Here is a 15,402-nt window from a genome sequence, read left to right on the forward strand (position 1 = left end):
GACATCATGGAACCGGTTCAATCAATCCTGGTCTGTGGGCGTCACCATCTTTTTTATAAAAAATAATTGAATATTTTAAAAGATTTGGGGGGGGGGTGTTTCTGTGGGTTTTTTTCTTGTGCACATGCACAGAAGCTATGTTTCTGGCACTGTACATGCAGTCACCGTCTTGTTTTTGGCTTTGGTTTTTTTTAAATTTTGAGATTTTTTTCTTCTGCACATGTGCAGAAGCCGAGTTTCAGGCACAGTGCACATGGTCACCATCTCGTTTTCACCTTTAAAAAATATTTGGGGGAGATTTTTTGCCAGTGTGCATGCGTGAGCATGCAAAGTGAATGGGCGCACCCATACAGCATGGTAGGAAATGAACCAGCAGTGAGGTACATTAGAACTCACACCTGATACAGACCTTTGAATTAGTCTATATGCTCAAAAAATGACCAGCTTTAAACAGCCCTTCAAGGCATGTGCTGTGCATATTAAGAGAAAGGGAAGCATGACAAACAGCAATAAAGAAAATGATCTTACTATCCTGAAATCTTGGAACAGGAGTGAACTTTTATAGCTTAAAAATTGTTTAAAAAGAAACTAAGAAAATGAGCAAGATTTTAAAACTTTTCTTATAGCATTTTTTATATAAGAGAGTACTAGGGAGCCCTAGAGCATACTCAATTTCTTTGGGAAGAAATCATATTGCACCTAAATTTCAGTGTGTTCAGATAAATCTCTCTTTGGATCCAATCTGTGAGTCAGAAATTATTATTTCTTCTCCATGCTGATTTTATACCTCCTTTAAAGAATATAGCACTCAAGGCTCCCAAGAAAACACCAAATAAATTCTGGCTTGGGGTTGTTTTTTTTTGCCCTATTCCTCAGTATCTTCATGCAGCTGGTTGACTCAAGAAACTAGCTGGAATTATTTGGCCTTTTTCGACAATAAGAGTTCCAGTTTAGGCAAAACGAGCTAGGTAAATTTGAATTCTCCCATATTTCAATGAAAAAACCTGAGCTACTTGGAGGGTATCATTTATGTTTTCCGCATACAGGAAATTAAATATCTTGTATTCATTATAAACTTAAGAGTCTGTACGTATTTCCTTGTACCTTCTTCTACCATACATTTGGCAACTATTATCCTCTCTTTCTGTGAGAAATTTTAGAATTAGTCCACCTGCTAGGTCTAGCCAAACAGCTTTTCTGTACTTGAATGGTTACTTCTTTATGCTCACATATTATGTAGATCAACGAAATTTGGAAATCTTTAGCTGAAAATATAAATGATCATTTGAGATAATGATTTCCCATTATTAGTGCATTTGCATGAGAATGTGAGCTAATCAATTTAGCAGTAGCTATTACTATGCAGCCGTGAATGCATAAATCATCTGTGGGTGGCTTACCTTCTATGAGACCCATTCAATTTTTTTCCATAACTTTTTTAAAATCACTACAGCCAACTGCTTCTAAATTACCTTTCACTACTTAAGGGAATCATAAGTTGCTCTCCTACCAATTTCTGAGAGAAGCTCATTTTTGTCAACGTCTTTTGTCAATGGTGTTTCTCCCCACTCCCCTACATTTCTTCTTTATCCCACCACCCACTTGCTCTCCTTTTTTATGAGAATTCAAAATTTATACTTATTCCTAATGCCGATTTTTCACCCTCTTTATTCTAGAGGAGTGGTATATTTACTATTTATCATGATCTGGAAATTGATCCCATATTTGTTTGTTTGTTTGTCAAGCATCTACAAGGCAGTAGGTATTGGTATAGACATAAACATTAGCAAGGTAGGTACTGGGGTTTTAAATTTATTTTTAAATTGTATTATTAAATATAATTTACACAGCCTTCCCTCTCACTCACTGTGACTGCAGGCAGCTTTATGAATTCGTCCCTAAGCATATTATTATTATTATTATTATTATTATTATTATTATTATTATTAATTGGATTTATATCCTGCCCCTCTCCAAGGACTAGCAAAGGAAAGAATCCCAGTATGCCAATATGCTGGTCACTATTACAAGTAACTGAATAAATGCTGATACATCCAAGAAGTCTCTGCAGTATTCTCTGCTGACAGAGCCTTATGCGATTTCAAAGCCAGTCAGCTGGAAATTGCCACTGCAGCAAATACAAGATACTTTTTCCTTGAAATGAAACTATTTGAGTAATGCAGCCAGATGTAAGCCACTCATACAGGGAGAGAGTTGCCATTTTCTCCCTACTAGCTGGGGCTCATGCTTGTAAGATTTTTATAAATTTGAAGCAGATGGATTTCAAATAGTTCAGTCCTCCTTATAGAGCAGAGGTGTCAAACTCGTGTTGTCATGGCAGCATCACGTGACGTATCACAACTTTTTTTTTCTCTTTGCTAAACCGGACATGGGTGTGGCCAGTGCATGACACATCTGACTTGCGGGCTGCAAGTTGGACAGCCCTGTTGTAGAAGGAGTAGTAACCAATCACCAGAATAAAATTTAAAAAACCAGAGTTCCACATACCTAGTTGTTCCACATTCAGCTCTTTCACCTGGGGAAGGAAGGAAAGAAACCGAATGTTAATTGCAGCCTTACTATTTATTTACACAGTGATACCTCTACTTACGAACTTAATTCATTCCCTGACCAGGTTCTTAAGTAGAAAAGTTTGTAAGACAAAGCAATTTTTCCCATAGGAATCAATGTAAAAGCAAATAATGTGTGCGATTGGGGAAACCACAGGGAGGGTGGAGGCCCTGTTTCCTCCCAGGAGATTCCTGCAGAGGCCCAACGGAGGCTTCTCCCTGCCTTTTCCGGCCCTGTTTCCTGTTTCCTCCTAGGAAATTCCTAGAGAGGTCCCATGGAGGCTTCTCCCTGCCTCTTCCGGTTACAGTTTCAGAGGCTTGGGTTTGTAAGTGGAAAATGGTTCTTGAGAAGAGGCAAAAAAATCTTGAACACCCGGTTCTTATCTAGAAAAGTTCGTAAGTAGAGGAGTTTGTAGGTAGAGGTACCACTGTATATAGGAGTACTTTTATGGCGGAGGGGAGAGAAATCAGTATAATCCTAAAGCTCAGTGTATTTGAAACTTGGCAAGTTTAAGATGTGTGGACTTCAACTCCCAGAATTCCCCTACCAGCATAGGAAGGCCACAAATTTTAAAGTTTGAGGGGGAGGGGAAACAAACAAAACAACAACAACAATCCTGCAGGAGCCCATAGAATTTGAAAAGACATTTCAATCAGCATTTTGCAGGATAAAAATTGTATCTAGATCAGATTTTTGAAGGTCTTTAAAAAAAAAAACAATGGAATTTTAATGTTTGTATTTTCACTGCCTTGTTTAAATTGTTAATGGTCTATTCAACTATTTTTTATTCTTCTTATATACTATTGTAGTGTCTTTCAGAAAGAAGAGGACTCCCATCATTATCATCCACATAGAAGAGTTTGAAATTTAATTCCCTTCCCAACAGTTGATGTGGTGTTACATGTAATTCCCCCCCCCCCCAGATTTCTTTCTTTGTGCTATGCTAACTACATGGCAAACTCTTTAGCCTTCTGTTTATTTATTTATTTTAAAATAATGTCTAAAAATCAGGTGGTTTATTGTTGTTGGGTGGTTGGGGGTCCCCGTCCCCCCCCGAAGAATTGCAATGCAAAGAGACATTTACCATTTAAATGTCACAGAGGCCTCCATGGTTACCAATCAAAGAAAAATGTTGCTAATAGAAACATTCTTCTGTTGCTTCAAACTGTGCAAATGAGTTATTTTTCTGAAAGCTAGAATTGGGGACTGGGGACCTCCCTTCCCTGTGTGCTGTAATTGTCTCCCCAAATTAGAAGACAAACTTGCATTGTGCTACATATTTACTATAATATGTAATTTGGCCAGGAAATAACATTTTCCTAAGAACACATTGGGATGTTTCCTTCAGAATACAAGCCTATTTGGTTTAATAGAGTGTCCTCTAATGACCCCAGAACTCTCTCTTAATTTTGAGGAGAAAAAGACCATGACATTAAATTTTAATCATTTTGAGTAAAATATCATAGAATGATCTTAATTGGTGATGGGCTATATATGGGTATGCCATAAATGTGTTGTATGTATTTCATGGGTTATTACTTCTAGTCTTAATCATTACATTGCACCACACTTAATCTTAACTACACTACACTTACTACACTGCTCTATTTCTCTCTCTCTCTCTCTCTCTCTGTCTCTCTCTGTCTCTCTCTGTCTCTCTCTGTCTCTCTCTCTGTCTCTCTCTCTCTCTATCCATTGGCCCCGCCAAGTGACATTGCCTGGTTGACGGGACCTGGAGAAGGCCAACTCTGTGGGACCTAACAGTTTGAATTGTGTCCAGAAACCAATCAGCAACCAATGCAGTCATGAGCTTGCCTAGGAAGGCTCATGACTGCTCGTGCGGCTGCATTTTGCACGATTTGAAGTTTCTGAACACTCTTCAAAGTCCCCAGAGAGCATTTCAGTAGTCAAATATTGAGGTGATAAGGGCATGAGCGACTGTGACTAGAGACTCCCTGTCCAAATAGGGCCACAACCTGGGCAAATGCCCCCCTCGCCACAGCTGAAAGATGATAGTCCAAAGTCAGCTGTGGATCGAGGAGGATGCCCAAGTTGGGGATCCTCTCTGATGGGGTCAAAAGTTCCCCCTCCCCCAGAGTAATGGACAGACAGATGGAAGTGTCCTTGGAAGGAAGAACCCACAGCTACCCCATCTTGTCAGGGTTGAGTCTAAGCTGGATGGATGTTAATATCCATCCAGACCCTAACAGCCTCCAGACACCAGCACATTACTTCCACTGCTTCACGGAATGAACACAGGGTGGAGATGTATAGCTAGGGATTATTATGATTATTTATGATTGTTAAAACTCAATATATCTCTGTAATATAGTAAATAAAGAGAATTCAAACTTGTCAAGAATGGCATTGAACTATTATAAAACATATATCAACACAAATTTTGAACTACAAAGAAACTGAATGAATAAACTCATAAATCACTGATAAATGATGGCACTAGCAACTACATCAAATACATATGGATAAAACTTCAGCAAAATCTATACCACCTATATACTTAAACCACAAAACATAGAAGCCCCAGCTCCAACGCTGGCCCCCCACACTCTTCTTAATACTCTTTTCTTGCTCTATTTTGCTATTCGTCCTCCTCTTGTATTTCTTTCCCTTCTTTCTAAATCCCTTTCCCTTTCTTTCCCTCTCCTTCCTCAATCACGCATGCTATATAAGTAAACTATAATTGCTAGAATGTACATTATATATATTCCCTTTATTTTTCTGTACCCTGTTTTTAATGTATATAACCAATAAATTAAAAAACATATATATATAAAAGTCTATTGAAATATAATGTATACCACAATCTAATTCCTATTTAAACTTAACTCAAAAATACTTATTTTTTATTTTTATCTTTATCTCCATCTTTCAATTAATGCAAACTTCTCAAGAAAGCAATGGCCTGAAATACCCATCAAGTGCAGTGACTTCAGAAAGAAGTAGTCAAATCCAGAATTACATCAAAGTACTTTATAAAGAAAAAGACAGAGGATTTAGAAATAGGTAGCAAGCTTTCATGGCCATGTAGAACTAAAGCTGCATGAGCTGGAACTGAAAATCAGAGCTTACAGTTAGCTTAAAGAGAAATGGGCAAAACTTTGGATGCTTTTTAGTACAGGAATAAATTTCAAGGAATGCAAATATGTGTTTTTAGAAACCCATTAAACTGTTAGTGATGAGGGGAAAAAGTAAAGAAAAACGAATTCAGGAAGAGTGCACAATCAATTAAATATTGGATTAGTATGCAGATCTTGATTCATGAGGATATGAAAAAACGAATGTTTGCAGTTTTAGTTGACACATCATGCTCTTAAGAATTGCTGCATCATGCATTAACTAGTATTGTAATCTTAGCAGGTTATCAATCTTATCTAAACAATGGGAGCAACCCACATAGATCAAGATAAAACTAATTGTAGTCCTGCCTTTCATTTGTCAAATGACTGACTTTAGAATTCCAAAGCAATATACCATGATTGATTACATCTAATGAAATCCTCACCACTGCTGATACTAAACACAGGCTTAAACTGGATATGCAAATAGCAATCCTTGATCTCTTAAGGCTATACCTTTTTGGAAATTACCAACTTTGGAAATTTCAAAGACAGAATTTAAAGCATTAACAAGTTGCTATTGTTGCCCATACTTGATTCTTTGAGATGGAGTTGAGCTTAAGGAAAAAAATCTAAGTAACAACAATCAAGCTCTAATTATGAGTTGAGACATAGAATTATATGACTATTGAAAGAGTCAAATATCTGCTAGATTAAAATTAGCAATACTTAATTAAAATTGTTTACACAAATAACATGTTAGAACGAAGCCAGTTTTAAAACTAGAAGAACAACAACTGTTCTAAATTTGGGAAATACTTTTTTTTTTTGTAATGGCTGTAAATCACAATAATCATGTTGGGCATTTCTAAAATAAAAAATAGTCCCTAACAGTGATTTTTAAAAGTCTGATGAATCCCATTTTAGATAACTTAGTACAAGACATAAATCATGCCCTGTCATGAAAGCAGCCATTTTCATAGAAATATTTTGAAAAGATCTTCAGTCAATATTAGATGTATCTATGTAGGCTTAGCAGGAAGGCGGAGTTAAATAAGTCATCAGTTTGGAGTCCTTGTGTTGCCACAAGAAATTGAATTTCCAGATTACTATTGTTTTGGCTGCATAAACTAATTTAAAATTAATCTTTCTTAAAGCATGGTGACCAGAAGCATACAAGTAACTGAATGTATTTCCAACCAATGAACAAAGTGAAATTATTGTGCCTTAATCTTGATCTGAAACAATTGCTCTATATTAGTTCTAAACTAATATTAAAACTCCATGCCAGTCCTAATTTAAATTCAGCTAGAAAGTCGCTGTAACTTTTATGTTACTTTTCAGGCTTGTTATTGCCAAACAAACGACCTTCCTTCTTATACCTTTATTTATTTTTATTTATTTATTTATTCTTTGTCCAATATACAATCCATATGAAATGAAATAGACATTAAGTAGTATATATAGGGATAGTAAGTAAAAAAGAAGAGGAGTGGATGAGAGGGAGAGAATATATAGGATATATGAGAAAAGGAAAGGTAATTGGACAGGGGACGTTAGGCACATCAGTGCACTTATGTACGCCCCTTACTGGCCTCCTAGGAACCTGGAGAGGTCAATCGTGGAGAGTCTAAGGGAGAAATGTTGGGGGTTGGGAGTAGACACTATAGGGTCCGGTAATGAGTTCCATGCGTCGACGACTCGATTGTTAAAGTCATATTTATTACAGTCAAGTTTGGAGCGGTTAATATTAAGTTTGAATCTGTTGCATGCTCTTGTGTTGTTGCGGTTGAAGGTGAAGTAGTCATTGACCGGAAGGACATTGCAGCATATGATCTTGTGGGCAATACTTAAATCGTGTTTTAGGCGCTGGAATTCTAAGCTTTCAAGACCTAGGATAGTTAGTCTGTTTTGGTAAGGTATTCTGTTTCGAGTGAAGGGCTCTTCTGGTGAAATATCTTGGGACGTTTTCGATTATATTTAATCTCTGGTCCTTGATGAAGAATTGTTGTGAATCTCTATTAGATTTCATTTTGTATTCCTTTTTCTTCTATTTTTTAATCTATCAGCAACATTCTGAAATCTTTTCTGTCTTCTAAAATACTGTGTCAACTGCAATTTAATAAGAAGTCATCCATCTCATCTTTGAAATGCTTACTAAAATGCTGAGTTCAGGTTTGTTCTATACAAGACTCAACACTGGGGAACAGAATACTCCTGGATACAGTTCATCAGTAACTACGGACCTGCTTGCTATAGAAGGATATTATGTATGTGTGTATAGTAATACACCAGCGCTCTAAACATAGCTCTGGCACAGATTCCATCCTTGCTAAAATCAGTCTGAAACTTCTCTCCTAAATAGATTTTGGAACTTATAAGCAGGCTACACAATGTGATATTATTCTTGGAATATAATGTAATATTAAGATAATTAAAGTATCATTATTAAATTTATATTGGAGATGATGATGGGAGTTCATATATGGTGCTCAACTTATGATTGTTCATTTAACAAAGGTTTAAACAATGTGTTTGGAAAACACAACTTGACCCTTCCTCAAAGTAGTGACCCTTGCACTTTCCCCAAGGTTCTGTGGTCACAAATTGAGAGCTAGGCAACTAGCTCACATTTATGACACTTACAGTACCTTAAGATTATAAGATCATGATCTGCAACCTTCCCAGTTGATTTCAGACAAGCAAAGTCAATGTGGGAAGCATGATTCGTTCATGTAAACAAATGGTTATAAAATTGGACTTGGTCACCTGATAACTCGTTTATCCAATCCCAATCAGTGGAACAACTTTCCTCCAAAAGTTGTAAATGTCCAACACTGCAAGTTTTTAAGAAGAGATTGGACAAACATTTGTCTAAAATGGAATAGTTTCCTGCCTGAGAGAAGGATGTTTGGACTTGAAGACCTCCAAGATCCCTTCCAACTCTATTGTTCTGTTATTAACTAAACGTCTGGTATTTAATAATGTTTAACATCAATCAGCCTTTATTTATTTAAAGATTACTTCCTAACAGAATTATTCTATACTGCTTATAATTTAGGCAAATTTATAAAGAAGCAGTTTCTCTGTTTGGGGGTAGGTAGGTTAGAACAATAAGGAATTAAAAATTGAAGGAAAAGAAATTAGGAAACAGCTGAAGGGATTGCTTACAAACACATATGCCATATAACATTAAGTCTAATTAATTAATCCTTATTGTTTGAATGAAGGAACCAAAGCTACGGAATTCCCTCTCCCAATGATGAACCTTTTATTTTTCTGGACAAATATATGACTAAAATTTGTCCTATAATCAAATATTCCCTCAAAAGCCAACTCCTGTGGGAAAAAAAGTGAAGCAAATTAGTTTTCTTGGAATATATGCAGAGATCAAGAAGGTCATTGTAGTTTCATAGTCAATTCCTACAACTTGTCTAAAGATTTTCCCTTAAGCATAAATCTTCAGCGATGAAAGGACCTCTGCATTAATGTTTCAATTCTGCCTGACAGCTTTCAAGCAGAGTGACAGAAATAACCCACTTGCAAATAATACACCATTTTCAGTGCCAATGTGCATATAATGTTCTTAAAACACTGAAACAGCTCAAAATTCTATACTGAGCACCATCCATTTTTACTGCCCTTCATTTTTACTGCTTGACTCTGGAAAATAACTACTGCCTTTAGACTACTCTTCCCATGCATCAGTATATTATCCCTCCTGGTGCTGCAATTGTCTATTATTTTCAAAACTTTAAAATCTCCTTCAGACTATTACTTTCAAAATTTTGAAATACCCTTAAAAAAATCATAGTTGCACTTTTCAAGCTCGGTGTTTGTAATTGACAAACTTTAGTTCCAGATTAAATGACTTATTGTTAAGAACAGAGTAAATGTGTTTTAAGATAATATATTAGCAAGTTTTTCCATCAGGTTAAAAAAAACCCCAAAACCTTTTATCATCTTGCCAGGCAAAAGGATGAATTAAAGGATCCTTTTCTACTGGGGGAAAGAATTGGACTGTTAGAGCCTATCAATCAAAAGCAATTAATGGATATAATGGGAGGAGGAGCAATAACATGTTTTGACCTTTTATAAGAGCAGTCCCCAACCTTTCCAATATGGCGGTCTGGCTTCCATGACCTAGTTTGAGTGGGCCATGGCCCGGTAGTGAGCCACAGCCTGGGGATTAGGAACCCCTGTTCTATAAAGTTATTTACAGTTATTTGATAATACTCAGTTATGTAAACTAGGTAACAAACAGTTTCGACATTCATTTGTGAATATAGCCTGTACTACTTTAACAAAGCAGACACACGCCAGTTTTGTGTTGTGAAGGAGATAGGAGAAAGTCCCAGACTGTCTCATCCCTTCTTTTCATTCCCGTTGTTATCCTCCAATTATTGTGTGCTTGGCTGATTTTATTTTCACCCTGCCTTTAACTGCTCTTTCCCCCAAAATCCAGACCAACCACTTTGGGATATCCACCATGGCGGGAATCCAGGCAAGTGGCATCATGGGACAACTTGAATTGCTTTTAGTACCACATGTTGACCCCTGGAATAGGAAAAGGCTGGAGAATATTGGCAAAGTGCAGCATGAGGTACAATGAAAGAAAACAGGCTGTTTTGCATTTAATAACAACCGGATAATACAACAGCAGATGCAAGAGAAAGAACCAAAATAGATGACATTTAAGAAACCTATGATCTAGCTTGAAACCTGTAGTGGCAAGAAATGCAGTGGTCAAACATGCATGTAACTTACCTTCTCCTAGAGTCTGCTTCAGTAAGTCATGCTTAGCTTGCAGCTTAGTAATAAGGTTACTGCCATTCAAAAACTCTTTAAATTTCTGAAGAAGAGAAAAAAGAAATCCATACATCTATAAGCAAGATGGACAAAGACATATTTTGAGCTAAAGCTAGTCCTCAATTAACAGCAGCAATTGAGATCAGAGTTGCCATCATTAAGCAGCATGGTGTAAACCATGAAATCACATAATCATGCCGCTTAGCGTAGGCTATTCCAGTTGTCCCATTTGCCACTGTTAAGCAAATCATCAGAATAGAATAGAATAGAATAGAACAGAACAGAATTCTTTATTGGCCAAGTGTGATTGGACACACAAAGAATCTATCTTTGGTGTAATGTATCTCAGTGTACATTAAAAAAAATACATTCATCAAGTATCATAAGCAAGGATGTCGATATGGTTGCCATTTGCAACCTATTTCAAGCTTCCCAATTTATTGTATTTGTAGGAAGCCAGCAGTGAAGGCTGAAAATGATAAACACGTGATCAGAGAGATGCTAAGACAGCCAGAATTCCAAGGACTGGTCATAAATACCACACGTTTGGTCACTGAATGAGTTAAGCAATGGCTCTCTCTCTTTCTACATACATACACAATCATTTTCTTCTTGATATTCTCAGAATTCTAAATAGGAAAGATAAAGCAAATTTCTATGTCTTAAGGAATCAGATTTTGATTGCCCATAGGATATTTTTAACCAAGCTTTCTAGCTTTCTCTCTCTGTAAAATATGGGTAACAGTAATGCTCCTGTTTATATTCTAAGGTCAAAAACCTTTGTACAGTATTTGCCCATGTACTTTTACAGGTGCTAGGAACACAGGGAAAGCATGGGATGTGGGAAGGATAAAAGTGTGTATTAGTTGAAGGAACAGAAATAAGGAGAGTCAAAAATGAATATACATAGCACTAACTAAAAAAATGCAAATTCCAGTAACCCCTCCAAATTAAAAAAGAGATATTTGTTATGATAATATATGTATTAGTGGAAAGAATTCCATGAGTTGAACCTCACATTCTAATTAAGCCAATAGATGGCAGATAAATTTAAAGCTCTCATTTTTATAAAATCTCAAACTACAAAGTTTCGCAACATTTTTTGGCGAATATCTCAGATGTGCTAAATATTATAAATTGTACTGTGTATATGTAGTATCATCAGATACAACTAATGTAAGGACTAAAATAAACTCTGCTTAGATGTTATTAAAGTTAAAATTCTCTCTCCACATTGCTGAAATGCTAACAACTTCTTGCAGATAGTTGTACAATCTGTATGAATGTACATAAAAGCATTACTGCATACAGTATCTATTGTATACTCACCGTCTACTTCTAAGTCAAGGCCTTCCATTCTTAGGATGATAAGACAAAACTATGTGGGCTTCTAACAGGGGTGAGTTCTAAGTTACTTCGCTGTCAGTTTGCTTCCTCTGCACAGTTCATGTGCAGTGCCAAAAATTCCAAAAATATCAAAAATAATTAAGCAAAAAACCCAAAATGGCAATGCATGCACAGTGCTGGAAACTCAGTTTCTACACATGCAGAAAAGAAGAAAAGAAAAAAGAACCCCCCCCCTCCAAAAAAACAATGGTGGCACCAACAGACCCGTTTCTGTGATGTCACCAGCAGCTTGCTACCGGTTCTGTAGAATCAGTGTGAACATAACTGACAAATAGTTGCCTTAGAGCAAGAATGTCTGCAGAAGAATGAATATTTGAGGAATATTGATGGAGGAGGATCTTAACCAATTTCAATCTGAGTTGAAATATTGTGCTATGAGGCTAGGGGAAATGTTATCTGTGCTACTTAGCTGCCATAATCTATAGATCTCTTGCTTTGCTTTCATAACCAGAGTAACAAGAATTAATCTTACACAATTCGTCTTTATTTTAAAAATATTTCCACCAGAGAAAATCAACAATTGTTACGAAAGGTTTCTAAAATGATGTGAATCTTAGAACTTCCAATTCTAACTAGTAGTATGTGGCGAGCAGAATTTACAAAATTCTTCTCAGCTGACTTGAACAATGGAAGAAAGGTAATTTCAGTAACGTGGTGGAATATATAAATAATATCTAATTTAAAGGGATATGTTTAAGCAAAATTTGGAGATTTGGAATTAAAGGTCCTAAGAGATTACTGTGGCAAGCCACTTCCATACTGTGAAGAAAAGAACACGGATATGTCCTATAACTCACTGCAAATCAACCTGAGAGGAATTTTACCGTACATGTTTTAACAATCCTATATTTTTAGGGAGGGACATATACATTACATCCTTAATTCGCAGCCTTGAGGACTATTGTTAAAAATCCTCCTTCAAACAGGGCACATGCAATTCCCAGAACTATTGTACCTTAAAGGAACATTTATGCATACTTGAGAAGGGAAGGATAATTTGATGTGTAAATACCATAAAAATATAATACAGTGGTACCTCGACATACGAGTTTAATTCGTTCCAGACCCGAGCTCGTAAGTCGATCAACTCGCATCTCGAACGAATGCCTTTAGACTTTGTTTTTCGCGCCGAGATAACCAGAAGCAAGGATTTTTGTGCCACCTAGTGGAAGCTCGGCTCGTATCCCGAATTTGAGCTCAGGTGTCAAACAGAAATTTCGCTCGCGTCGCGGCTCGTAACTTGGAATACTCGCATGTGGAGCAGCTCATATCTAGAGGTACTACTGTACGGGCATTTCAATCTTAATATGCAACTATAACTTTATGGGATCAAGATTTAACTAGGGTTTTTAAAAGTACTGGGCTCAAAATAGACAGAAATTGTTCCTCACAGTAAAGTAGAACATTTCAGTTTCTTGTTGGTTGGCTCTTCTCTTGGCAATGTTTATTTTACTCATGTAAGTCTCTGATGCAGCCGATTTGATGGATTCAGTTGAGCGACTGTGCTGGAAAGCATCTGAGACATCAAAATCTTCCACGGTCAGCATGTCTTGCAGTGTCTGCATTGTGGCATCCAATGTTTTTCGCACCTGAGGAAAATGGAGGTATACAAAAGCAAAGTGAAAGAAACAGTTCGGCACTATAATGTATAACTTTTGTTACTGTGACATTGTCTTTTTTAACAAATGCTTTTCCAGAATTAGGCTCTTAGTTTAACAGGAAGTTCTTGCTTACGGATGAAAAATATCTATGCATGATTCAAAGCATGATTCAAGTATGTTATTGTATTTATTTTATTTATTTATTTTGTCCAATACACAATGAGGGTTTTAGTGGGTATATATATATATACACATAGTAAAATACATGATGAAGGTTATAGAGGAGATACTCATAGTAAAATATATCTAAGAAAGAATAGAAAAGAAGTTATAGTAATAGAACATATCAATGAAAGAATAGAAGAAGAGATATAGGAATAGAAGAAAGGTATAGGAGATATAGGAGAGCAATAGGACAGGGGACGGAAGGCACTCTAGTGCACTTGTACTCGCCCCTTACTGACTTCTAAGGAATCTGGATAGATCAACCATAGATAATCTAAGGGTAAATTGTTGGGGGTTTGGGGATGACACTATGGAGTCCAGTAATGAGTTCCACGCTTCGACAACTTGGTATCTTAAGGTTTATGAGAAAAAGTATTATCTCTGCATGCCATTTGAAAAGCTCATAGCATCATGGAACTAGAAAGAAAAATCAAACAGAACTCTTAAGAAATTCTTTCAATCGTAAGGATTTAAAAGTGAACTAGAAAGATGCTGTGTTTAACTTTGTACCATGTAGAGGTTGTGTCATCACCTCTACACTTATAGAACCACTGAAACATAAAATTTAATCAGAAGTGCCTGATCTTTGGCATATAATTGCATACCACTGGATTTATAACCCTAGAGACAGCCAATAATAAAGAACCCCTTCATTAATGCTCACATTACTTCAAATGGAATCCATAAACTGTTTCGTATGTTACTTTTTGTTCTTGAAATTTCTCATCTGCTTCATTTTTAGGATCAAATAAATTCCATTCAATCATAATTCTGTCTGTCTTCTCCTTCTTCTAGACTCATATACATATTTGTTTTACAATGCAATCTTCATTAATTCTCTTGAGAAACACCTCAATATACAGTACATATTTGTTACCGGTGACTTTATTCTCACAAATGTCCCTTGTCTTTCATCAATCGATTGGCAGGGGTGCTTCGAAAGACTATTTGAATGTTTCTAAATGTTTTACATAGTCCTAATACCTATAACTAATTAAATTTGTAAAGCCTCTGAGCTCACAAACAGAAATTTCTTGAGTAACTACAGCCTCAAAGTGATCCACAATTATTTCTAGTTCAAACAATTAATAAAAAGCAACATGTGTAGCAATGTGATTACCAGAACCTCTCCAAACCACAGTAGATGAGTAATACTAGAATCATAGCAATGGAAATGTACATAACTTAATGGCAAACAAAAATTCACAATGCTCAGCCACAGACCCCAATATTACCCTGACAATATTGCATGGAATCCCTGTTCCCAATCTTCCTAAAATCAAGAAGATATGAAAATGATTTTACATGAGTTAAAAAATAGTAAGTCATTTAATTCAGTGGTTCAATTATTACGCTTTGGATCTGATAAGTAAGGTACAGTTTTGTCTCCTGAGATTTTAATTCAATTTTTTTTAATCCAAGTAGAATCATAGAATCATAGAGTTGGAAGGGACCTCCAGGGTCATCGGGTCCAAAACGATGTAGTAGGTGTAGATTTGGATATTCCTTTGCCTTCCACCATTTATATAACTCTGTATAAATTGAGATCTCACATCTAGTGTCGTACCACATGATTCTTGACAAATGTATATTTTATTTTATGTACACTGAGAGCATATGCACCAAGACAAATTCCTTGTGTGTCCAATCACACTTGGCCAATAAAAATCTATCTATCTATCTATCTATTGTGAAGATACATCACCTTAACC

General features: G+C 36.3%; 1 protein-coding gene across 2 annotated transcripts in view; it reads right to left on the reverse strand.

Annotated features, from left to right (window-relative positions):
* The window catches only part of SRGAP3 (SLIT-ROBO Rho GTPase activating protein 3), a 266,985-nt gene that overhangs the window by 49,277 nt on the left and 202,306 nt on the right, over nt 1-15,402 (reverse strand). For both annotated transcript variants that reach the window (XM_070738287.1, XM_070738288.1), the window contains exons 9-11: nt 13,256-13,453; nt 10,416-10,500; nt 2,509-2,536 (exon numbers count right to left, since the gene is read on the reverse strand). In XM_070738287.1, coding sequence (XP_070594388.1) covers nt 2,509-2,536; nt 10,416-10,500; nt 13,256-13,453 — 311 coding nt within the window. The remainder of the gene's footprint in view (nt 1-2,508; nt 2,537-10,415; nt 10,501-13,255; nt 13,454-15,402) is intronic.

The sequence above is a fragment of the Erythrolamprus reginae genome, chromosome 2 (assembly GCF_031021105.1).
Source record: "Erythrolamprus reginae isolate rEryReg1 chromosome 2, rEryReg1.hap1, whole genome shotgun sequence".
Taxonomy (NCBI): Eukaryota; Metazoa; Chordata; class Lepidosauria; order Squamata; family Dipsadidae; genus Erythrolamprus; species Erythrolamprus reginae.